The 25485-nt window shown below is 35.3% G+C and overlaps 4 protein-coding genes and 1 pseudogene across 6 annotated transcripts; 1 reads left to right on the plus strand and 4 right to left on the minus strand.

The window, feature by feature from the left end:
• Window positions 1–1795: 1795 nt before the first annotated feature.
• Window positions 1796–2697, minus strand: LOC116127566 (annotated as a pseudogene).
• Window positions 2698–3906: 1209 nt separating this feature from the next.
• Window positions 3907–4798, minus strand: LOC116127567 (probable ubiquitin-conjugating enzyme E2 18). Its single transcript, XM_031413210.1, has 4 exons — window positions 4640–4798; window positions 4413–4516; window positions 4180–4282; window positions 3907–3987 (listed from the first exon to the last, which is right to left on the minus strand). Exons 1-4 carry the CDS (start codon window positions 4667–4669, stop codon window positions 3907–3909), a joined length of 318 nt encoding a protein of 105 aa, XP_031269070.1. The 5' UTR covers window positions 4670–4798.
• A 401-nt stretch (window positions 4799–5199) lies between these two features.
• On the minus strand, window positions 5200–8150 carry LOC116127630 (BEL1-like homeodomain protein 11). 2 transcript variants are annotated; one of them, XM_031413270.1, is made up of 6 exons: window positions 8027–8150; window positions 7819–7921; window positions 6270–7070; window positions 5797–6176; window positions 5645–5705; window positions 5200–5549 (listed from the first exon to the last, which is right to left on the minus strand). In XM_031413270.1, the coding sequence occupies exons 3-6, from the start codon at window positions 7062–7064 to the stop codon at window positions 5388–5390; spliced, it is 1398 nt and encodes a 465-aa protein (XP_031269130.1). In that variant the 5' UTR covers window positions 7065–7070; window positions 7819–7921; window positions 8027–8150; the 3' UTR covers window positions 5200–5387. The 2 variants fall into 2 exon arrangements, with proteins under 2 accessions (XP_031269130.1, XP_031269131.1); XM_031413271.1 differs by lacking the exons at window positions 7819–7921; window positions 8027–8150 and adding an exon at window positions 7394–7711.
• A 4714-nt stretch (window positions 8151–12864) lies between these two features.
• LOC116127618 (BEL1-like homeodomain protein 7) lies at window positions 12865–19223 on the minus strand. 2 transcript variants are annotated; one of them, XM_031413256.1, is made up of 6 exons: window positions 18851–19223; window positions 17217–17924; window positions 15101–15383; window positions 14015–14388; window positions 13858–13918; window positions 12865–13569 (listed from the first exon to the last, which is right to left on the minus strand). In XM_031413256.1, the coding sequence occupies exons 2-6, from the start codon at window positions 17846–17848 to the stop codon at window positions 12916–12918; spliced, it is 2004 nt and encodes a 667-aa protein (XP_031269116.1). In that variant the 5' UTR covers window positions 17849–17924; window positions 18851–19223; the 3' UTR covers window positions 12865–12915. The 2 variants fall into 2 exon arrangements, with proteins under 2 accessions (XP_031269116.1, XP_031269117.1); XM_031413257.1 differs by having other exon boundaries at window positions 15101–15228; window positions 17080–17924.
• A 1354-nt stretch (window positions 19224–20577) lies between these two features.
• On the plus strand, window positions 20578–24730 carry LOC116127493 (GTPase HflX). The gene is made up of 13 exons (XM_031413156.1): window positions 20578–20982; window positions 21140–21282; window positions 21524–21640; window positions 22178–22292; window positions 22446–22583; window positions 22730–22825; window positions 22908–23021; window positions 23118–23186; window positions 23374–23444; window positions 23541–23634; window positions 24121–24249; window positions 24325–24414; window positions 24515–24730. Exons 1-13 carry the CDS (start codon window positions 20611–20613, stop codon window positions 24605–24607), a joined length of 1641 nt encoding a protein of 546 aa, XP_031269016.1. The 5' UTR covers window positions 20578–20610; the 3' UTR covers window positions 24608–24730.
• Window positions 24731–25485: the final 755 nt, after the last annotated feature.

Below are 25485 nucleotides of genomic sequence, written 5' to 3' on the forward strand. Positions count from 1 at the left end.
ATCTTTGGCACTCCCAGTTTTAAGATCGTCAACTTGTGAGTCTGTAAACATAATGGAATATCTAACTTTTTTCCTGTTAGGTGTTGTAATCTTGCAAGAGATGTTGAAAGGACACTGAAAGAGAAAATAAAAAGGTGAAAGAGAAAATGGGTATTGTTAGGAAGTTGGTTGGTGTGCTGATTAGACTGATTCTGGGTGATTTCTTTTGGATGCTATAAGTAATGATTGCTATATTTGTTCCTTCAGCCTCCTCCAGTTGTCACTCTCTAGTTCCTTAACTTGTTAGGACCTCAAAGGCCCATGCTACAGTTCGATTAAAGCGTCTGCACTGCACAATCTGATATATGTCTGCAAATTTAATATGGAAAAAGATTTTCTACCCATGTATTACAGTAGGCTATATATTTTGTAATCCAAAAAGAATTTGAAGCGGTTAAATTTAAATCCACCCACTGTCGGATGCTTTTATAGAAAAGCATACTTGATTCAACTCCATAGACTTGTTTTCCATCCAGCTAGTGCAATGTGCTATACTGCTATCTAGTCATTTAGGAGTCGCCAACCTATAACTACAGTATCCAACTCAAGGGTAGCCTAGCGGTAAGGGTGAAGTGAACTAAGAGGGCTGCTAGCTATGCATGACTTCAACCCACAATCCCAGGTTCGACTCCCTGTCTGGGACAAAGATAATACTTTTGTGGCGATTTACTTGGGTTGTGACGGTAGGTTGTTGTTGAATGAAATAGAGATATGATGTGAAACCAAAATAACAAACACACAAACCAAAATCAATAAAAGAAAGAAGAAGTACACACGATTCAGTTTGAGTAAACGGAGGGGGGTGACTATTAAAACACCATCTTGAGTTTGGAATAAATTAAATAGCTATGAACTTTATCGTTTAAACGATTTAACACCTTGCTTAAGCAAATGATTATTTAGTAAAGAGTTTCTAACTTGATGGCTATTTAATTAATTCCAAACTTGAAATGATATTTTAATTAAGCTTCTCTAAATGGATATTGAATCTTAGAGAATTACTAGTTACCAATTTCCAAAATAAATTATCCTATTACTATTTGATTAATTAAAAATTGGAGATATGAAATAACTGAAAATAACAAATTAAAACAAAACTAATAACTAAAGAAATCAAATTGCAAATCAATTAAAAGGTTGGTTGTTAAACAATATAACTAAATATAGGGCATAGACTTCGTACCAATTCTATTCCTATGTATTGATAATTATTGCTAAAATTATTTTGCTTTTTCTACAAGTCAAACTCCTTAGAATTCCAATAACTTTCTTTCGAATAATAACCGGATTAATCCTTTATTACTAACCCAAGATATCTCTCAATTGAATTTAAGTCTTAAGAAATTATTACGCTCTATAAAATTTACCAAAGCCTCACAAATCGCGGTAATCTATCTCTAGCATTCGCTCAACCTATGGTTTTATTACATTAGACCAACTAGATATCATCTCTTGATCTTAATCGTCTATTAGATCAATCAACTCCCACTCCAATTGAAGCATTAAGAATCATAATAAAACTTAGAAAAAAATGTTTAACAAATATTAACAATAATCAATCAACACATATTCATAAACTTGGGCTACATCTCAACCTTAGAAACTTTATTTAGTTCATAATCAAATAAAAATAAACAACCATTGTGAACACAAATTCAAAAAAAAGATAAAATAAAACTTCCCTAGATGATAAACCAAAACCCCAATAGTTGTTGTTTTGATTTACAAATAGCGGCTAATCTCCTCTCTATCCTCTTCATTGGTCTCCATACTTGGTTGGGTCTGCAACATTCCAAGTGTTGAAGGGACATTCTGTAATGCCTAGACCTCTGTCAAATAAACTAAGTTGAGATAATCCTGAACTGATTTTTGGCAAGTCTTGTGAAATCTCGACTTGTCACATAATTTGAGAATAGGCATCTCTTAATCTGCCAAAATGCCTGGACATAGCTTGCAATGCCAAGGCAGTGTAAGACTTGGCAGCACTAACCCTGCTATCACTTCAAATGATGATACCACTTCTTCCATTTGATGGTAGTATTTCTCATATTTGCTTTCAACCTGAAGAATAAGGGTGAAATTTTAACAATATAAAGCTAACAAGCTAAATAATTGATATAAAAATCTAATAGTCAGTATGTAAATACAAACCCTCCAACAAGGAAATGAGTTTAGCAATTCCAAGATGAAGTTCATATTTCTCGGCAGAAACATCCCATTATTGCAAAATTCTGCTTTTAGTTCAGATGATAATCTTTGACCACCCTTATACTGCATGATATAAATCTCCGATATATCTTTCACACTTGTCAATGTTCCTGCCACCAACACTAACTTCTTCCAGAAGAGACTGAGCTGGTTTAAGAAATTTTGAATTCGTATAGCAATAGCAAAAGATTCTGTTCCATCACTGGAGCAAGAACGATTTGCTGAGGTGGAAGATGAAGTGAATGTGCCACAGGGAATGAATAGTCATCACTACATGCTCAAATCAGGATTACAAACTTCTCTACTTCATTCCGCAAAACAAGTATTAGAAGTGATATCTGAACTTAAAGTCTCTGCTTGTTGGACTGATGGAACTAGCATGTGAGAACCAAGAGACAGAGAGAGCCTCTGAGTGGTGATTGGCTCATTTGATGCTCCAAGAAGGTCCATTAAGTGTCTAGTGTGACTGATTCAGATTCCTCGGCTACAGCAGGAGCATGAACAAGGTCATTGATCTGGATATTCTTTCCCTAGAGACTGAATGTTGGCAACAAACCAAGAGATGACGATAACTGTTATTGGCCTTACAGCAGACCCATAAGATCGAAATTTTGGTTTTCAAATGATTCGACCAGTAATGAGTCTGAGATATAAATTGTGTAGCATATTGAAGCTGGATTTGGGGGCGAGTCTTTTGAAACCAATGACCTGAAGTGGAGTAAAGGTTATCAAAAGGATTGCTAACGGCAGGTGGTCTTTTTCAAACTTTAAAGAGAAAAATGACTATAACAGTCGATGAGCAGATTTATAAGATTCTTAGTTTAACCTATTCTAACTTACAAAGATCAAAAAGGTACGGAAAGCTAACACCCCAGAAGAAAGAGAGGTCACATAGCAGATGACTGCTTTAAACAGATTAATGATAAGATCAACGAAGCATTGAGATTACTAAAACATGAAGGCATTATAACCAGAAAACTAAGTTACTAGATAAGTATTCATCAAGCAAAGGGCCATTACTGACTTCGTTCAAGGAAGCTCAAGGAAGGAGATCCAGAGTTAGTAGGGATAATAGTGGTGACAACGAGCAGTTGAGTAGTGGAGTACTCCTTAAAAGCAATTTTGAAAACCAGTTCATGCATAAAAACAGAATTTCGTTACAAAAGTATACAATCTAACATACTATCACATCACTTAAATTTTGAAATACGAGAAACTTACATATCATTTTCATAGCAAACCACAAGTTCCTGCACTACAGACTCTCTAATATACAGGGTTGCCTCAACTTTCAAAAAATTATAACAGAAAACAATGGATAGATAACAAACACAGGAGGACAATTCAGATGATCCTCTGAAGCAGGCTAAGCAAACTTGAAAAATATGGATACCATATAACCAGACTCAGGTTGTCTGTCAATGCTTAATGTATTCACTGAGCCCATAAACACAACAAATTGATTTGGAAAATGGCAATGACTACACTACATTTCATCATTTATAACATTCACAGGTAACCAATTAGCACAATGTTTAATAAAATTGACCCAAATAATTGCCAATGTTTAAACCATTGAGACTATTACAATCTCGTTGCCTGATCTAATTAATAAGGTAAAAGTCATCCAAAACCAATTCAAAGAAAAAGAAATCAAAATTAAGAGAAAGCAATACCTAGACAGATATGCCCATTGCTATAAATGTGGGGATGCAGAGGAGCTGGAGGCAGAAAAATCACCTGGCCAAACAATACAAGAAAGTAAAACAAATCACTACAAAACAACAATTTCATAAACCTAAGAAGACAAAAAAGCATGGACAAAGTAAGCCTAATGTTTAAACCTATTAAAGAAAACTATTCAAAACAAATATCCACAATCAAATTTCTTCACAACCAAAAAGAGTGAGAATAAGAAAAGTTCAAATCCACCTGAGGTGCTTCCATGGGATAATGCTCAGGAAAATCCACTTGAAGCTGATAGGTTTCATTCGCATACAGGGTCCCTGGGGCTCCGTTGACTTCGATGATCCATCTGTACAAAAAAAAAAAAAAAAAAAAAAAAAAAATAAAGATGTAAATAACAGTATTAAAATCAGAATCACTAATTAAATCGATTCAACAATCACAAATCAGTGAAAAAGAGTAAGAAAATCTAAAGAAACCTTTGAAGATTATCAGTGACTTTGTGTTTAAATCCTGCTGGAGGATTGACCTGCCACTCCACAAGTTCTTTTTGCAGTCTATTACATGCGATCTTGCTTAAAGCCTAAGGAAATTACAAAGTCAAATACTACAACTAAAAAACCACGAAACCATAGAAATCAAAATTATACCAAGTAAAAACGTATACGGTATGTATATATTCATTTATCAAGAGGACGAGAGAAACCTTGCGTGAAGGGGCGGAGGAGCTGGTCATGGCTTCTACGACAAGAGAAGAGGGAGAGACGGTACCGTCTAGCTTTTTCCGTGTGGTACTTTTATTGTAAAGGAGCAAATCCAGGATTATGATTGGTAAAAAGGGAAATAATTTTTTTTTTTTTAAAGAATAATAAATCGGACGATCCAGGATTTGTTTTTGGTCATGGTTCTAGTAGTCGCGATTCGTTTACTGAAAGTGTGAATGACGCGCTGCAGTTGGTGGTTGTGAATGAAAGTGATTTTGCCACGTGGATTATTAAAACCGCTCAATATTTATGGGCCGTGATGAATGGATTCTTGGAAATTTTATTAAATTTCTAGTGTATATTAGCATCAGATCCATTGAAAAGTTACGTGTTCAATTTAATTTTTAAATAAAGTTTTCATCTTTATAATCATGTTTATCACTAAATGTAAAGTAAATTAGGGGCACGTGAATTTCGATAATTGGTCACATCAATTTGGAAGGAGATGAAGGTCATTATCGAATTAGTCAAAGGATCCAACCGACATTGACTTGACTAGATATTTAAACAAGTACATATTTCATTCTTGGGAGCCCAGGATTTAAAGTTGGCTCATCTCATGAAATCAAATTACTTGGTTACAAAAGACTATCGAGTTTCTCTCTGCAGCTTAATAGAAAGAGGTATTAAAGTCGAGCTCAAGAAACATCTAGTACTACTAATAAACTGATGATCATGATATTTTGTTCTTCAATCTTCTTCTGGATGATCTGCTATACCTTCCCTCGTGGTGGAACTGGTAGCTAATGACGGATTCGAGTCTTCTGAAAAGTCTGCGAACTCCTCTTTGTACATTTCTTCTATCATCGGCTTCCACAGGCGAACTCTAGCATTTATGAACCAATTCGACACCTAAATGAAAAATGAGTTGCCCAAATTAAGATAGGAAGAATGCCAAATCATTGGAATAACTAGAGGGCCAAGAAATTTTTTTAAGAGTTAGTTACTTGGTTTTTGGTCAGGCCTGTCTGAGATGCCAGCATTAGCTTTTCAGATTCATTAGGATAACTGTTGGAGAATCATAAAGCAAGGATCAACAATTTGTAAGAACTGACACTAAAAAAAATTATATACATGTAACCAAAATTAAAGCACTTACGGGTGGAGAAAGTGTTCGAAGAGCCAAGAGCGAAGGATTGAGACAGAAGTCTCTGGCAATCCCCTGATTGGTCTCCATACTTGCCGTTGGGTCTGCAACATTCCAAGCTGTTGAAGGGACATTCTGTAATGCCTAGACTCTCTGTCAAATAAACTAAGTTGAGATAATCCTGAACTGATTTTTGGCAAGTCTTGTGAAAATCTTCGACTTGTCACATTAATTTGAGATATTATGGCATCTCTTAATCTGCCAAAATGCCTGGACATAGCTTGCAATGCCAAGGCAGTGTAAGACTTGGCAGCACCTAACCCTGCTATCACTTCAAATGATGATACCACTTCTTCCATTTGATGGTAGTATTTCTCATATTTGCTTTCAACCTGAAGAATAAGGGTGAAATTTTTAAACAATATAAAGCTAACAAGCTAAATAATTGATATAAAAAATCTAATAGTCAGTATGTAAATACAAACCTCCTCCAACAAGGAAATGAGTTTAGCAATTCCAAGATGAAGTTCATATTTCTCGGCAGACAACATCCCATTATTGCAAAATTCTGCTTTTAGTTCAGATGATAATCTTTGACCACCTCTTATACTGCTATGATATAAATCTCCGATATATCTTTCATCACTCTTGTCAATGTTCCTGCCACCAACACTAACTTCTTCCAGAAGAGACTGAGCTGGTTTAAGAAATTTTGAATTCCGTATAGCAATAGCAAAAGATTCTGTTCCATCACTGGAGCAAGAACGATTTGCTGAGGTGGAAGATGAAGTGAATGTGCCAGCAGTGAATGAATAGTCATCACTAACATGCTCAAATCCAGGATTACAAACTTCTCTACCTTCATTCCCGCAAAACAAGTAATTAGAAGTGATATCTGAACTTAAAGATCTCTGCTTGTATTGGACTGATGGAACTAGCATGTGAGAACCAAGAGACAGAGAGAGCCTCTGAGCTTGGTGATTGGTCTCATTTGATGCTCCAAGAAGGTCCATTAAGTGTCTAGTGTGACTGATCTCAGATTCCTCGGCTACAGCAGGAGCATGAACAAGGTCCATTGATCTGGATATTCTTTCCCCTAGAGACTGAATGGTTGGCAACAAACCAAGAGACTGACGATAACTGTTATTGGCCCTTACAGCAGACCCATAAGCATCGAAATTTTGGTTTTCAAATTGATTCCGACCAGTAATAGAGTCTGAGATTATAAATTGGTGTAGCATATTTGAAGCTGGATTTGGGGGCGAGTCTTTTGAAACCATAATGACCTGAAGTGGAGTAAAGGTTATCAAAAGGATTGCTACACGGCAGGTGGTCTTTTTCAAACTTTAAAGAGAAAAATGACTATAACAGTCGATGAGCAGATTTATAAGATTTCTTAGTTTAACCTATTCTTAACTTACAAAAGATCAAACAAGGTACGGAAAGCTACACACCAAGAAGAAAGTAGAGTCACAATAGCAGATGACCTGCTTTAAAACAGATTAATGATAAGATCAACGAAGCATTGAGATTACTAAAACATGAAGGCATTCATAACCAGAAAACTAAGTTACTAGATAAGTTATTCATCAAGCAAAGGGCCACTTACTGACTTGCGTTCAAGGAAGCTCAAGCCGAAGGAGATCCAGAGTTAGTAGGGATAAATAGTGGTGACAACGAGCAGTTGAGTAGTGGAGTACTCCTTAAAAGCAATTTTGAAAACCAGTTCAATGCATAAAAACAGAATTTCGAAACATAATGGAGGGTGAAGAGGGGAAGAGATAAACATTAGGGGTTCAAATAAACCATAGTATTGAACAGGAGGTGAAAGTACATGAACATGACTAGAAGATCTGAAGACAAGACAAAGAAGAATTTACCAACTAATTCCAAACCTGATTGGGAGGTTTGAGTAACTATTAAAGTTGAAAAGACTTATTAAAAGCTAAAATGGAATTCATTCATCTTTAACAAGCATGAAAGGTTGAATGCCAAAGCAAGCAATAAAGCACCAGTCTATGAGCGTTAACAAACCTGTGGTGAAAGCAACTTAAAGAGAAAGCAATGACTCCTTGTCTCCCTTTCTCTCTCTGAAAAATGAGCAGGTCTAAACCCAAGCAGCCAAAAGCTATAACACCTAGAGACATAGACCTCTGTTAGTTCTTCAGAGAAGCAAAGTTAATTGGGTAAATAGAAATCAGAAAATGACAGATAAACAAAGATGGTCCCCAAATTCTCTCACTATAAAACAAGAAGCAAAAGCATCAACCCTTCAGCTTTAGTGCCTGCAGTTACATTTCTTTGGGAGTCGCAAAAAGTATTTTCAGCTCAAAGCAGTTTTACACTCTCTCTCGTCAGAGAAGGAGAGAGCCCTTAATATGTTAAATTGTTTTTTTATTCTTGGATTGCTGTAATCTGTAAAAAGAGGGAAAAAAGTGGGCTATCTTTGGCACTCCCAGTTTTAAGATCGTCAACTTGTGAGTCTGTAAACATAATGGAATATCTAACTTTTTTCCTGTTAGGTGTTGTAATCTACTAATCTTGCAAGAGATGTTGAAAGGACACTGAAAGAGAAAATAAAAAGGTGAAAGAGAAAATGGGTATTGTTAGGAGGTTGGTTGGTGTGCTGATTAGACTGATTCTGGGTGATTTCTTTTGGATGCTATAAGTAATGATTGCTATATTTGTTCCTTCAGCCTCCTCCAGTTGTCACTCTCTAGTTCCTTAACTTGTTAGGACCTCAAAGGCCCATGCTACAGTTCGATTAAAGCGTCTGCACTGCACAATCTGATATATGTCTGCAAATTTAATATGGAAAAAGATTTTCTACCCATGCATTACAGTAGGCTATATATTTTGTAATCCAAAAAGAATTTGAAGCGTTTAAATTTAAATCCACCCACTGTCGGATGTTTTTATAGAAAAGCATACTTGATTCAACTCCAGAGACTTGTTTTCCATCCAGCTAGTGCAATGTGCTATACTGCTATCTAGTCATTGAGGAGTCGCCAACCTATAACTACAGTATCCCACTCATGGGTAGCCTAACAGTAAGGGCGAACTAAAAGTGCTGCTAGCTACGCATGACTTCAACCTACAATCCCAGGTTCGACTCTCCGTCTGGAACAAAGATAATACCTTTGTCGTTGATTTACTTGGGTTGTGGTGGTGGGTTGTTGTTGAACAAAATAGAGATATGATGTGAAACCAAAATAACAAACACATAAACCAAAAACAGTAAAAGAAAGAAGAAGTACGCGCGATTCAATTTGAGTAAATGGATGGGGCTGACTATTAAAACATCTGCAATAAATTAAATAATCATAAACTTTGTCGCTTAAGCGATTTAACACCTATCACTTAAGAGATAAGCTTATAGATAAGTCTACATCGTTTAAGCGATAAGCTTATATCGCTTAAGCGAATGGTCATTTAGTAAAGAGTTTCTAACTTGATGGCTATTTAATTAATTCCAAAATTGAAATGATATTTTAATTAAGCTTCTCTAAATGGATATTGAATCTTAGAGAATTACTAGTTACCAATTACCAAAATAAACTATCCTATTACCATTTGATTAATTAAAAATTGGAGATATGAAATAACTGAAAATAACAAATTAAAACAAAACTAAGAACTAAAGAAATCAAACTGCAAATCAATTAAAAGGTTGGTTGTTAAACAATATGACTAAACCTAGGGCATAGACTTCATATCAATTTTATTCCTATGTATTGATAATTATTACTAAAATCATTATGCTTTTTCCACAGGTCAAACTCCTTAGAATTCCAATAACTTTCTTTCGACCAATAACCGGATTAATCTTTTATTACTAACCCAAGATATCTCTTAATTGAATTTAAGTCTTAAAAAATTATTACGCTCTATGAAATTTACCAAAGCCTTACAAATCGCGGTAATCTATCTCTAGTGTTCGCTCAACCTATGGTTTTATTACATTAGACTAATTAGATATCATCTCTTGATCTCAATCGTCCATTAGATCAATCAACTCCCACTCTCACTACCAAAAGAATTGAAGCATTAAGAATCATAATAAAACTTAGAAAAAAATGTTTAACAAATATTAACAATAATCAATCAACACATATCCATAAACTTGGGCTACATCTTAACCTTAGAAACTTTATTTAGTTCATAATCAAATAAAAATAAACAACCATTGTGAACACAAATTCAAAAAAAAGATAAAATAAAACTTCCCTAGATGATAAACCAAAACCCCAATAGTTGTTGTTTTGATTTACAAATAGCAGCTAATCTCCTCTCTGTCCTCTTCTCCCCTTCCAAATAATAGCTAAAGACATCTATTTATTACGCTAGGGTTTTAAGAGTGTTTACAACAATCATATTCTAATTAGAACTCTTAAATCTAGAAAAAATTGTAATTACAAAAATCCAGATCTGTTAGGAAATCATCGTCATGCCAAGGCATGAGTTAACCGTGCCATGGCATGCATTGCATGTCGTCAATTTTAGTTGTCGATGTGCTGCGACATGTGCACCCTTCATCAATTCCATCTTTATCATGAACTTTCTTGGCCGCGGCTTGACTAAACTTGTGTCATGGTACACAAATATGCTCTTTTTCTTGTACGAATACTTATGAATTTGACAAAGTCTTCAACATATGAATTGTAGATCTCTTTGTTAGTTTTCCAATGCTTCAAGAATCATCCCCAAACAAGGTCTATAGCTCCAGATATCATTAAAATACTGAGGCATGCTCAATACATGAACAATTTTCTAGGTTTTGCAATTAATTTTCAAAACGTCATAACTTCCTTGTTTCAACTCTGAATCTCAAACCGCTTGTTTCCCGTTGTCACAAATCCCATCGCCAACATAATTCTTCATCCAAATATTATTTTTAAGCATTTATAAACTGAAAACACATGAAACATACCTATGATCCCATAAAAAATATTTATGAAATAATTAAGCACAAATCACACAACTTGAACTTAATTTTCTACAAATAATACCAATAAACCACCAAGTAAAAGGGTATTTTTAAGCATTTATCAAGTAGTTGACAACTCCAATAGTTGTGGGATAACTTTTCCTCAGAAATAGTCGAGCTACACATAAACTGGTCTGGGCACATCCTAAAACTACATCGGAACGGCTAAAATTAGCAAAAACCCAGTCATTATGCACCGGATTTCATTCAAAACAATGTCTCATGCAAATAAGACAACTTTCACAAGTAAAACCTGATCTATGTCTACAAATTTAAAATGGAAAATGATCTTCCAGCCTTGTCCTCTTCAACATTATGGTAGACAAAATATTTTGCTATCCAAAATATAAAAAACAACAAGATGTTTAGCAGCAAATAAATTTAAATCCAATTTATATGGAATTATTTTTCTGAAAAAAAAGTACACTTATTAAATTCTATAGGCTTTGTTGCAGTACCTAAAATTATCATACAAAATCTCATTCAAATCACATCATAACCTTATATCGATAGTAAAATAGGTGTCAAATGGGTCAAATACGTATAATCAGTCCGCATGGGTATTTGACATACTATAGTTGTTTTATAATAACAAAAAATTAGTACAATATATGCACGAAATATGTAAAACATAATTTAATACTTTTATGGATCTTAGAATAAGTGATTAAATGGCCTATTTGACATCACTAAATTAGAAATAAGGAAGTAATATGTTATTCTTTGCACATATCTGTACTATATGTTTCTGTTGATTTATCCTTCAATTGAGTCCAACATCCACATGTAAATGTAGTTCTTATGTAAGAAACCATTTGGCAGCTCAATAGTCTAATGGGTTATTTTAGCGTTTATTCTTAGATTTATAAAAGTTTTAAATTATATCATACACATTTCGTGTATATATTATACTAATTTTTTTGTTGCTATAAAACAACTAAATTATGTCATACATATCATATTTAATCAAATAATTTTTTTACCATCTATAATATTATGATTTGTTTCTCAAAAGTATTATAATTTAAGGTAGACACAAACCTAATTCTAGCATGCTGAAAATTATTTAAAGCCAAAGATATATTATGGCTTGGTTATGTCTAATTTTATACTATTTTTTTTCATTAAAATGTACATAGATTTCAATATATGTAGTTCTAGCATACTGAACATGATTTGAAGCCAAAATGCAGCATGCATGTTATACAGATTTTTTTTCGTAAAACAAATTAAAACATGTAAAAACAAAGAACTTATATTACCAGCCGTGAAATCATGACTGCTTAATGGAATCGGTCAGTTTGATTCATTATCAAGAACACTACACAGTATTCACCAAAAAATATTTAAAATATACCATGATCCACCTGTGGAGAAAGTTGAGAACCCTGCGCATGAATGGTTGAGCTTTTTGACTTGCTGCATCAAATCATAAATTACAGATAAACTTATTGGAATTACCATAAATCTCACTTTATGAAGTTTTTATATTATATATTTTTGTCAAAAAAATTAAATTTTATGGCTTATGGGTGGATTTATATATGTAACTTTGTTCTTATTCTAATTTATCTTCGAGATGATATCGCTTCTCACAATAACCATTGTATCTTTGTTGAATGCCATAAGCAAAAAGCTTCAACCGGTATCAAAAGAAGATTATTTTCTAACGAAGAAGCTTGAAGACCAAGGGCAAAACAAGCAGAAGCATCAAGTGAAGAGGCGTCAGAAATATGAGCCTGCAACAGCAGCATGCATATATATATATATTGATATCAAATTTAAGACTACTAAATAAAACTAGTAATGCTCAATACTGTATATGATAGAGAAAGGTTCTTTTACAGCTATGAATCCTTCTGTTAATGCACTTGAATTCTCATAAACATTCATCTCCGTCAATAAAATTTGCTTTATTTCCAAATGACCATACATTATACAACATTATCACACTTGGGAGAGTTCTGTTACAAGATTCTTTATTAAAAAAACTGCCCAGATTATCAATCTTCTATGATCTCACCTATCTCTATTTATATTTATGTTACAAGTGCTTTCCGTCATCAACATGAAACAAGAAGAGAAGATGACGCTAATATAAACGCCACACTATTTCTGTTTTTGGTGCAAGCAAAGGCAATGTTTCATACTACAAAATCATGTAATAGATGAGGATTGCTGAACCTATCTTGCTGATTATTCCCCATATCCATGCAATGATAATCTACTGTGTCATGATGCCCTACAGGAGAATCAATCGTGTCATTACCTCCAATTTGAGTCCCAGTAGATATGGGGGGAAATACATCACTTTCATGATGCCTTAAGCCCAATGCAAGTGAAACTTGATTGCTGACTGCAAGACCACTCAATTCTGATATACCATATGAGCCAGAATCACCGATAAGAACATTATTGTTATTACTATTCTGGTTAAGTGGGATACTTCCGTAAAGTCTGTGGTCATCCATGTTAGGCCTTTGGTCATTCTGTAATCTCATCATCCCAGAATTTAACCCATTTTCACCATTCTGAAACACTGATCTTAACATGAATTTGTTCATTTCAGCATCGGGGATATCATCAGACTTAAGATCATGTACTTGTGTGGATGTCAGACTTTCGCGCAACTCTTCCCCTCTATCTTCAGGTGCTGATGAGTTCTCGCTACATGCTTTGGGGGCATTATCTTGACAGGTCTTAAAATTCACCTCTGGATCACCAAACTCTTCTTTGTACATCTCCTCAACCATGGGCTTCCAAAGACGCACTCGTGCATTGATAAACCAGTTTGCAACCTGATCCAAACACGTATAAATAATGATCATGTTACATGGCACATGACAAGAAAATAAGAAAAATGAATACATATGATTCTTGTGTCAAATGACAAACAAAATGATAAAGAAAGTTTGCAGGGAAATGCCATAAAGACCCTCATTAGGTGAAACCAGGAGAATTTAACCTTTTTTTTTTTTTAATGAATATTTTCTGCTAAACTCTTGACTCTCAATCTTTCCAGTGTTTTCAAAAGTCATAATTATACCATACAGTCATGATCCACCAGTTATAACTGAATCTAGTACCTGGTTTCTGCTCAAGCCCGTTTGTCTTGCTAGCTTGATTTTGTCTGAATCATTTGGGTACCTGGTGAAAACCAAAATGAGCGAGAATGAGAGTTACTGGACCAAAGTTATTTGAAGCTAGAAATTTTAATGGGGAAAATAAGTGCCCAGGACATACGGATGAAGAAAATGCTCAAACAACCAAGCACGAAGGATTGAAACAGAGCTCTCAGGAAGTCCTCTCTGAGGTCTCCAAGCATGTCTCATTGCACCAAACTGTTGAAGAGCCCTCTGTTGTCTTAACTGATGATCTATGAACCGGAGGCGAGGTATGCTTCCTTGACAGTTTGAAGAAGTGTCTTGCTCTCCAAGGCTTCTCCGAGTCTCTTGAGTCTGCTTACTGATTGCATCACGCAAAGTGCGGAAGTGGCGAGAAATTGTTTGGAGGGCGAGTGCAGTGTATGATTTAGCTGCCCCACGCCCACCTACCATGTCAAATGATGAAACAACAATTTGCATTTGATGGTAATATTGTTTGTATTTTCTGTCTACCTACAACAGAAGCATTACAATTAGCAGTCTTTCAGAAGAAGTGCAGCTTAGCTGAAACAAAAATCTTATGAAAGTTTAAAAGAGACATGGATATACAGAACCAAAGAATTCACCGAAGCAGACACGTGAAAGTCATTACCAGCTGAAAAGCTGAATTGACCGGAATTCCTCTAGCCCCTTCCCCGTAATAACTCCTCTAATCATTTAAGGCTATGGAAATGGAATTGGATATGATGAAACATGCCTTTGCTATACAAACTTTCTTAACAAGCTAGAGCTGTTAGTTCAGACCTCTAACTCAACCAATAACTCTCTATCTAAATTTCTTCCCCTCCTCTCTGTTCCTGCTACTTACTTTCTTCATGCTCTGATGTTGAACCAATAAGGAAATCATGAATGGAAACAAAATATATGAGAAGGATAACATTAACTTCCATACATTTTGAACACAAATTCCACCTAAAACACTGATGTGACATATTTCATCTATTCTTTTTAACAAACTGTATGAATCTAAATGGTCCGGACTATCGAATTGATTAAGGAATCATAGCAATTTGGCAACCGGTTATGAGCATATCATAACAAGAACAAGAAAATAAGGCATGGTTTACAGAAATACACATGGGTTAAATTAGACAAGAATCCAAGTTAATAAAAGACTACTTAAAGATGGTACATGATTAGCACAATCCTGAAGGTAGTTGCTTACCTCCTCCAACATGGATAAAAGTTTTGTTTTCTTGTTCTGCAGATCCTGTCGTTCTGCATGTGATAGCTCAGAAGATGAATTGGTAACTGACCGACTACTAGATTTCCCATCGGTCCCTTTGGAGTCATCTAAACCTGTCCCATGACAGTTTTGTTCTTTATTTGAATCAGACCGCTTCAAAGCCTTTTGGACATTAATCACTTCATCAAGCAACTCTTGTGCTGCTTTGATGTATTTGGATTTTAGTGAAGTGTTTGTGAAACCTGTTGGTTCATACTGATACATACTNCCAGTTTGCAACCTGATCCAAACACGTATAAATAATGATCATGTTACATGGCACATGACAAGAAAATAAGAAAAATGAATACATATGATTCTTGTGTCAAATGACAAACAAAATGATAAAGAAAGTTTGCAGGGAAATGCCATAAAGACCCTCATTAGGTGAAACCAGGAGAATTTAACCTTTTTTTTTTTTTAATGAATATTTTCTGCTAAACTCTTGACTCTCAATCTTTCCAGTGTTTTCAAAAGTCATAATTATACCATACAGTCATGATCCACCAGTTATAACTGAATCTAGTACCTGGTTTCTGCTCAAGCCCGTTTGTCTTGCTAGCTTGATTTTGTCTGAATCATTTGGGTACCTGGTGAAAACCAAAATGAGCGAGAATGAGAGTTACTGGACCAAAGTTATTTGAAGTTCGAAATTTTAATGGGGAAAATAAGTGCCCAGGACATACGGATGAAGAAAATGCTCAAACAACCAAGCACGAAGGATTGAAACAGAGCTCTCAGGAAGTCCTCTCTGTGGTCTCCAAGCATGTCTCATTGCACCAAACTGTTGAAGAGCCCTCTGTTGTCTTAACTGATGATCTATGAACCGAAGGCGAGGTATGCTTCCTTGACAGTTTGAAGAAGTGTCTTGCTCTCCAAGGCTTCTCCGAGTCTCTTGAGTCTGCTTACTGATTGCATCACGCAAAGTGCGGAAGTGGCGAGAAATTGTTTGGAGGGCGAGTGCAGTGTATGATTTAGCTGCCCCACGCCCACCTACCATGTCAAATGATGAAACAACAATTTGCATTTGATGGTAATATTGTTTGTATTTTCTGTCTACCTACAACAGAAACATTACAAATTAGCAGTCTTTCAGAAGAAGTGCAGCTTAGCTGAAACAAAAATCTTATGAAAGTTTAAAAGAGACATGGATATACAGAACCAAAGAATTCACCGAAGCAGACACGTGAAAGTCATTACCAGCTGAAAAGCTGAATTGACCGGAATTCCTCTAGCCCCTTCCCCGTAATAACTCCTCTAATCATTTAAGGCTATGGAAATGGAATTGCATATGATGAAACATGCCTTTGCTATACAAACTTTCTTAACAAGCTAGAGCTGTTAGTTCAGACCTCTAACTCAACCAATAACTCTCTATCTAAATTTCTTCCCCTCCTCTCTGTTCCTGCTACTTACTTTCTTCATGCTCTGATGTTGAACCAATAAGGAAATCATGAATGGAAACAAAATATATGAGAAGGATAACATTAACTTCCATACATTTTGAACACAAATTCCACCTAAAACACTGATGTGACATATTTCATCTATTCTTTTTAACAAACTGTATGAATCTAAATGGTCCGGACCATCGGATTGATTAAGGAATCATAGCAATTTGGCAACCGGTTATGAGCATATCATAACAAGAACAAGAAAATAAGGCATGGTTTACAGAAATACACATGGGTTAAATTAGACAAGAATCCAAGTTAATAAAAGACTACTTAAAGATGGTACATGATTAGCACAATCCTGAAGGTAGTTGCTTACCTCCTCCAACATGGATAAAAGTTTTGTTTTCTTGTTCTGCAGATCCTGTCGTTCTGCATGTGATAGCTCAGGAGATGAATTGGTAACTGACCGACTACTAGATTTCCCATCAGTCCCTTTGGAGTCATCTAAACCTGTCCCATGACAGTTTTGTTCTTTATTTGAATCAGACCGCTTCAAAGCCTTTTGGACATTAATCACTTCATCAAGCAACTCTTGTGCTGCTTTGATGTATTTGGATTTTAGTGAAGTGTTAGTGAAACCTGTTGGTTCATACTGATACATACTAGAATGCAGTTCGTTATGGTTTATTGAGTGCTGAGTGTTATAAAATGCCTCTGTTTCAAAATCAGACAGCAAACCATCAGGATTTCTCAACTCCTTACCTTTTTCACTTTCATCACGTTCGCAACATAATGTCCCCTTACCTGAAACTGGAAGATGTGAACTCAAGAACGAAGAGAAATTAGGGTTTGGATACTGGTACTGAAATGAAGGCAAAGAACCTACAGATGACATCTTTGTGCCAAGGCTTAGAGACAATCCCTGACATTGAAAATTCTGTTCACCATCATGAACGCTGATCACCTTGGAATCCCCACTAACAGAGTTCTGAAATGAATTACCAGTTTCAGTGTTCAATTGCCCATCAATGGACGGCAAACTTGCCGCACCACTTGTTGGCGGAATGAATATCATTTCATTTCTAACTCCTGTCGATGGTATTCCAGCATAGTTGTGAGGTGCGAAAGAAGACAAAATCTCGGAGTATGACCCAGAAGCTTGGCTTACGTACATAGTCACATTATCAGGACGGGAAGGTGGATCAACACAATTAACAAATTTCTGGTCTCCTGAAAATGAAGTTGCAAAGCCCTCTCTTTTGTAACTTACGCTTGAGTTATAGGTAGTCATCACAAGGATTAGCCTTGAGTAGTGAGACACAAAGCTGGTGCTCTCAACGAACTAAATGATCATTGAGAACAAGGTGCTGCGCAATGAAATGGTGATCAGTTAATAAATCATAATTCTGTAGAAACCAAATTTAATTAAAGAGACCAGAGATCTTTGAAATTCTTAAATCATCACTCTGAACTCATGAAATGTTAATTAAAAAATTAGCCAAATCATCCACATTCAACCCTTCAGGGGTGTTGCAAACGACATCAAAAGCAAGAGGTTTGAACCAGAATAAAATCAATTTAGGTGGGGGAAGAAATTCAACCCAGATCCAGGGGAAAATATATGAATGTCTGGGTGGGGATGAATATTTTATTGAATGAAATTTAGATAAAGAAAAATCACAGAAAATTTGAAGTTGAAAAACAGAGAAAATAACCTTCAAAGGACAATTAAAAAAAACTTACAAAATCCATGTACTGCAAAAGAGCCCACAACAAAATCATAGCTACAAGAAAAGCTATACTCACCAAATAGCTGGGAAGCAGTAATTGAAGGCAGTTAATAATAACCGCCTTTTATTCTGTTTCAAGTACAAACTTTTTTAACTCTTATTCCTGTTTCTTGCAATCATTTTATCAAAACCATCATCAAGTTGATCCATGAATACTCAAATCAGAATTCAGAAACACCATCAAGCAACAAGCATATTACAAGAAAGCAAAACACAGCGAAATTCAAAACCCCATTTTACCCACAAAATTCTGCATATGTACATCAGACCCTACTGCACAGAAATCCATATGATGATCATAGAAACCCATAAAGTAAAAAACTCTCATGTCAATTTCTTTTTCAGCTAATTCTATTTACTTTCTGCATCATCATGCATTACAGGAACTAATACTCAATTTCGAAAACAGAATCAAAGCATTAAACTTTTTTCCTCTTATTCTTTTCCCCACGTACACAATATGGATAATCATTCACAAAATCAAAAAAGGTAAAGTAAAATACCTGAGCTGCGCCTCTCGTGGGAAGCAGAAAGGGGTTGAAAACACGGAGACAAAAAAACCAATCCCAAGAGATTTATGGTCTAAACTAAACAGAACCAACCTCCTTATCATTGAAACATTGACACCAATCTAGAAATAATAATATATTAATCCAATCAACCAATAAAAAATGAATACATCTGACAACAGCAACAACAACTACAATATAATAAGTAATAAATTCTTAGAAATAAATAAGTGAATTTCTGTGTCAATCATTCATTCCTAAGAATCTCACGTGTGACAAAAAACCCTTAGCTAGAACGTTCTCTCAACCCAACAACACCAAGTGGCTAATGGTGGTGGTTAAGTTTTGTTGCTTAAGAGACTTCATTAACCTAACTACCAGTTGGTAGACCTGTAACCCGCCCTTAAGCCTTCATTTAACGCATAAAAAAAAACACTCGTGTCTCTCTCTTGTCATAAGAAAAGGAATCATAAACTTCCTTCTCATTGGTTATCTTGCTTCATTCAAAAAATAACTATCCAACCACGAAGTCTCCCCATTAGGTGAATGTGACAATCTCACACGTTTCCTCTTCTTCTCTACTGCTTCTACACGCTAGCGTAGCGGCTAACTGCTACAAAATTACATTATTTTTTCTTTTCTTTTTCCATTCTATTACTCTGCATAAGCACTGGATTTTCATTTGGATTAATATTTTTCTTTGTTAAAAGAAAGTTGTTGCAGATATAATTCTGTTTAGTAAATGATATGACGTTTCAACTTTGGTGAATTATAGAAGAGAAAAGAGAGAAAGCATTAAAGTTTGTGTTGGTGAGGTTGAAGATCATACCTAATATTTAGTTTCGTTGTACTTTCTCGTTACTTTGGGTTGATAATGAGAGAGATGTTTTATCAGTATGCAGTTTTAGTTTTTTTATAGTTATATCACTTGGCATAATATGGGTATGATTTCCTCTGTGTCTCCTAATTATTTCCCTCCATTTTTGTTAATTATCACCTTCATCAATCTTCAACCTTGAGTACTATGATTATACCAAATCTTCCTCTCGTTGGTTAAATTAAATGTCTTCTAATTTCCTAAGTGTACCATTCAGATTTTTCAGTATAAAATGGGAGAATTCATTAGATTGTAAGGAGAAAGTCTCGGTGTTTATAAATGATAATATGAAACTTCATTTCAATTGCCCTTGATTTATCTGGGCTGCGGCGGTGGTTGCTGTGAAATAAGTCGCTCTCAATATTAGTTTACGTGAGTGTAAAAGTTAAAAAAAAAAAAAAAAAAAATTTAAGCATATTTCTCTTAAAAAAATTCAAATGAATTAAAAAAATTAATTATATAACCCCCAAATCAACTGAACAAGATATGAAACTAAATAATAACTACTATTAGGTAATCTACAATAAAAGAGCAAGAAAAAAAGGTTTTATAAGATCTTGAGTTTAAGTTTTCATTGATCTTAACATTGATGATTACGGAAAGGTTTATCTAGTTATCAATTTCAAGGGAATCAGTCTGAACAAAAGTCACCCAAAGAAAGAAATCTTATGAAAAGTTTTTTTTTTTTTTAATTTCAATCATGTCTATTATTTATATAAAAATTCTAATTTATGATTCTAATTTTAAAATTTTAATGGCACCTATGAATCCAATAAAATCGGGGGAAACGACGTAATCACTCAATACGACGACGTATAGAGGCGATGCATACACATTGAACTTTCGAGTGTGTCGTCACTGAAAGCAAAATTCTATCATGAGCTTAAGCTTCTGTTCTTTCACTCGCCTATCACCTCAAATTCACGAACTCAATATTCAATGGAATCCAAGCCCTAATCGATCAAACTTTCCGCTCAGTTTAATAACAAACACCTCCAACACTTCGTCAAGATTAATTGCCAGAGTTCTTGAACAAGGCCTCGAAGTTGCCTCCCCCGACACCGATGTGTCTTTGCGAAACCCCGTAATTGACCCAAAAGAAGAAGAAGAAGAGGTCCCTGGAGCTCTCAATGGACTCGCAGGCGCTGAATTAGACAATAAAAAAGTAAATTCGTCAAGTAGATTTAAGAAGAAGAGAGACGACGAGGACAGTTCTGATAATAGGTTCAAGTTGCAAAATGGAAAGGAGGTTGATCATTTATTTATTTACATCTTAGTCCGTATATGTTCTAACAGCTTTTAATAAATAGTTTACTGAACTGAACTATACGTTTCTTTTCTTTTGTTTTTCATTTTGTTGAGCTCTTGCTGGGAAATAATAAAATTGGGCTGATTTTTTTATTCAGGTATTTGAAGAAAAAGCCTACCTTGTGGGTGTTGAACGCAAAGGTGATAAAGAGAATTTGTTTGGTATAGAGGAGTCTCTCAAGGAACTGGGCCAGCTAGCTGACACTGCTGGGCTGATGGTTGTTGGTTCCACGTATCAAAAGTGAGTATTTTGTTACGGTATTTCTGAATACTTCATTGGTTCAGCAACTAAAATGGAAAACACTTCAATCTAGCTAACATTCTCTTGCACAAGATTGGTGATGTCAAATTAATTACTTGAACACCAAAATGTTTATTTGTAACATATGGCATCATTTAAAATCGGACTTTATTTGTTATTCATAAAAATTTTCTTGATAAACTGAGCGGCAAGCCTGTTGCTTTTGTGAATTGCAATGCAGGCTAACTTCTCCAAACCCGAGGACCTACATTGGATCTGGCAAGGTTGCTGAAATTAAGAGTGCAATTCATGCTCTGGGGGTTGAGACTGTAATATTTGATGATGAGCTTTCAGCAGGGTAAAGTTTTGTTCATGGATCATGTTTGCTTCAATTAAGAAATGCTTATTATTAAGATTACTTTTCATAGATAACATGACTTGATTGTTCCAAAATGTGTTTCTTCCAGTTTTCTTGAACTTGTTTTGTACATTTTTATGTTCTTTTATTGTTATTGCACTACAATTGTTTTTCCCTGCCAACTGGAATCCTCCTGATTAATGTTCTAATATTTTAGCAACAGTAGGATAACATGAATATGAAGTGCTGGTTTCCTTAAATATTTCTGGATAGAGATAATCATAGGAGACGAAGGCATGGAATCAGTGTGATAATGGAGTACTTTTGTATGCTGTTATTCTATCTCATTGTCATGTAGATAACACTGTACTTTTAACTCTCCTACTTATTCCAACAGAAAATTTTGTCCATTTTTCTCTTTACTGTTTTTTCAGTGTTGAGGAATCCTCTTTCATCTATATCTGCACGTGACACGTGTATGAGGTATCTTCATTGGGGACATATATTTTATAATATGTTTTGCTAATTTCTAAACAGGCAATTACGCAATTTGGAAAAGGCTTTGGGTGGAGATGTTAGAGTTTGTGATCGCACTGCCCTTATCCTGGATATTTTCAACCAGCGAGCAGCAACACATGAAGCAGCTTTACAGGCAAGTTTTATTACTCTGCTTTGATGAATTATTTATGCTAGGTTATGTGCCATCCATTATTTCAAGCAGAAATTTTCTGAGAAGCTTGATCAATGTCTTCAACGAAAGTAATAGTTTTCTATGCATTCACTCATGATTAAAATGTCTATCTAGGTTGCACTGGCACAAATGGAATACCAGTTACCTCGGTTAACTAAAATGTGGACTCATCTTGAACGTCAAGCAGGAGGACAGGTGAAGGGTATGGGTGAGAAACAAATTGAAGTGGACAAACGTATCTTACGTACTCAAGTAAAGTTCCTATATTCTGCAGCTTTACAGATAATCTCAGTTCCCTTCTAGTTGCATATAATGTTTATGTCCATAAGACTTCATTATGTTCTTATTATCACTGGAAATTCGAGTTTGGTCTGAATCTCTGACGCATTGCTTGATAGATTGGGGTTCTCAGAAAAGAGCTAGAATCTGTTAGAAAACATCGTAAGCAATACCGGAACCGGCGCATTTCTGTACCTGTCCCTGTAGTGTCATTGGTAAATTAACACACATATATTTTGTTTTTCGATATTTCATGTTTATGGTTCTCAATGTTGATATGCACTTCACAACATTTAGGTTGGGTACACAAATGCTGGAAAGAGCACTCTTTTAAATCGACTAACCGGAGCTAATGTTCTTGCTGAGGATCGATTATTTGCAACCCTTGATCCAACTACAAGAAGGGTTCAGGTGAGTGTCAGATATATTAATAAATCTCCTGTTCCAACATGCTTCACTAGTCATATATTCTTTATGCAATTTTTGTTTTGTTTGTGTTCTGTGTAGATGAAAAATGGGAAGGAGTTTCTTCTTACAGATACCGTTGGGTTTATTCAGAAGTTACCAACTACCTTGGTAAGAACCTTAACTGCTCATTGATGAATGTGGCACACTTCCTGCTGATATTGATTAGGTTATTATTTCAATTTGCTATCAGCTTCACCATTACAGAAGAGGTTTTTGGTGTATGTTAATTGTTAACCTAATTTGGACTGAAGCCTAACAAATCTTCTCGCCTCTGTTTGCTTACTACTTCCTGCAGGTTGCTGCCTTCAGAGCAACGTTGGAGGAGATATCGGAGTCATCACTTTTAGTGCATGTGGTTGACATCAGGTATCATAATACCAACCTGTTGCTTGGTATCTGATTCTATTTCTGGTTATCATTTATCAGCATTATCATCTTACACTATGTTTTTGTCAAGTCCAGCCATCCCCTGGCACAGCAACAGATACATGCTGTGGACAAAGTTCTGTCAGAGCTAGATGTGTCATCAATTCCAAAGTTAATGGTCTGGAACAAGGTACTGCAAGTTTAACCTTTTTTTTTTTTTTTTTTTTTTTTTTTTTTTTTTTTTTTTTTAAATTTGTTGATTGAGATTTACAAACTTGTGAAGTGAAGCAAACAATCAATCAACTCTTATGTATTTACTCTTTTATATATTTACCCTTTTTCTTTGGGGATATCTTAAAGAGGATAAATTGGTCAAACATAAGTACTGGATGCTGATTGATTGATCATGACCATTGAAATCACTTATGTGCACACACTTTCCTAGCATTTTGGACCACTTAAAGTGATTAAGGGGATTGATAATGATTTTCTGGCAAGCCTATCGTTTGTGTGGATAGTTTCTCCTTGTTAACAAGCATCAGCTTGGAGTTTGCTTCAACTGGTTGTTCATGGACTTGTTAATGAGCATTTGAACATACACTAACCCAAACTTTCATTTATTGCAATATGAAATTTTTGTTGATAATTCTGCTGCTTCTGCCACCAATCATGGCAGGTTGATAGGGTTAGTGATCCTCAAAAGATCAAGTTGGAAGCAGAGAAAAGGGAAGATGTTGTTTGCATATCTGCTTTGAGTGGTAACGGATTAGACGAATTCTGCAATGCGGTTCAGGAAAAATTGAAGGTAATGAGTTTACTTATATCCTTAGTGTTGTAGAACTATGATCGTTCCTGATAATAAGAAGGGAGTTTGTAACAGGATTCTATGGTCTGGGTGGAAGCATTGGTCCCATTTGACAAAGGCGAGCTTCTCAGTACCATACATCAAGTTGGAATGGTGGAGAGAACTGTGAGTGTTCCCCAGATATTTAGATGATTTAATTTTCTTTTATTCATGGAGAGAACTGATAGCTTATTGCTTGTTCCTCATATATTTTCCTTGTTTACAGGAATATACAGAAAATGGAACATTAGTGAAGGCATATGTTCCCCTTCGTTTTGCAAGGCTGCTGACACCAATGAGGCAGATGTGTATACCATGATTCCCAACTTTGTTGGTCGATATCATCTTTTTTTTTTTTTTTTTTTTTTTTTTTAAATTGTTATTGGACCAATCCTCTTCATGTATGTGTAATCTTATGGGCAAATACTATTTTTCAGAGACACAGAAAGTGAGCCCTGTGTTTTTTTAACAGTGTTAGTCTTCTACTTTGTATTGTCCCTGTCAAAGGGCACTTGTGTAAATAGCATACTTATCTGTTCATAATCATTATGTAAACGAAAATTTCAACCACCTTATTCCCACAGTTTTTTGCTTTAGTACTGTATTAGTGCGATTGCGTGCATAAGAAAACTGATGATCTAATGGCCGAAGCCCTGGAATATCGTGTACAATCCATGCTTATTATTGCATTTACTTAGTCAAACTTTTCACGATATGTCATTGCTTATATTAACAATACTGGCGTAATTCGACAATACTGGTGCGGTTACTAGTTTGCTATGAGCTGCCCTTTTAAACCATTTAGACAACTTGTAGAAGTTCACCAGTGAAATGTTCCAGGTCCGAAGCAGGACATATAGATTATAGGATCTCTGCATGATGCTGAGCCTTGTCGAATTGGAGGAAACTGGAGCAGAGCAATATTGGAGCCTCGGTTAAAATGAGACATTTTGTATGAGCTCAGCCTCAGACGTACCTTTGTAGCTATGAGGTTTAGGTTTATTATCGTAGCAGGTTAACAACTCCAGCTTTTTATGGGTCAACTTGTTAAAATTATCCAATTTAAGCTTGCATTACCCACGTCATACTTTCTGCTTTCTGAAACATAATATACAAATGTGTTTACTGGAATGCTATAGTAGTACAAGATTCTTCTAGTTTCTGTTGGTTGATATTTTTCCTGCTCGTGGAACATAA

The sequence above is a fragment of the Pistacia vera genome, unplaced genomic scaffold (genome assembly GCF_008641045.1).
Source record: "Pistacia vera cultivar Batoury unplaced genomic scaffold, PisVer_v2 Contig192, whole genome shotgun sequence".
Classification (NCBI taxonomy): Eukaryota; Viridiplantae; Streptophyta; class Magnoliopsida; order Sapindales; family Anacardiaceae; genus Pistacia; species Pistacia vera.

Coding starts and splice junctions, on each gene's coding strand:
- LOC116127618 (XM_031413256.1), bottom strand. CDS start 17,848: ATGACTACCTATAACTCAAGCGTAAGTTACAAAAGAGAGGGCTTTGCA. Junction 14,389..15,100: donor TTTTATCCATGTTGGAGGAG/GTAAGCAACTAC, acceptor CTTCTGTTGTAG/GTAGACAGAAAATACAAACA. Junction 13,919..14,014: donor TTTGAGCATTTTCTTCATCC/GTATGTCCTGGG, acceptor GGTTTTCACCAG/GTACCCAAATGATTCAGACA.
- LOC116127567 (XM_031413210.1), bottom strand. CDS start 4,669: ATGACCAGCTCCTCCGCCCCTTCACGCAAG. Junction 4,517..4,639: donor CCTCCGCCCCTTCACGCAAG/GTTTCTCTCGTC, acceptor TAATTTCCTTAG/GCTTTAAGCAAGATCGCATG. Junction 4,283..4,412: donor GTCACTGATAATCTTCAAAG/GTTTCTTTAGAT, acceptor TTTTTTGTACAG/ATGGATCATCGAAGTCAACG.
- LOC116127493 (XM_031413156.1), top strand. CDS start 20,611: ATGAGCTTAAGCTTCTGTTCTTTCACTCGCCTATCACCTCAAATTCAC. Junction 22,584..22,729: donor AACGTATCTTACGTACTCAA/GTAAAGTTCCTA, acceptor ATTGCTTGATAG/ATTGGGGTTCTCAGAAAAGA. Junction 23,445..23,540: donor GTGCATGTGGTTGACATCAG/GTATCATAATAC, acceptor TGTCAAGTCCAG/CCATCCCCTGGCACAGCAAC.
- LOC116127630 (XM_031413270.1), bottom strand. CDS start 7,064: ATGGTTTCAAAAGACTCGCCCCCAAATCCAGCTTCAAATATGCTACAC. Junction 6,177..6,269: donor TCATTTCCTTGTTGGAGGAG/GTTTGTATTTAC, acceptor CTTATTCTTCAG/GTTGAAAGCAAATATGAGAA. Junction 5,550..5,644: donor CAGGCCTGACCAAAAACCAA/GTAACTAACTCT, acceptor TTTTTCATTTAG/GTGTCGAATTGGTTCATAAA.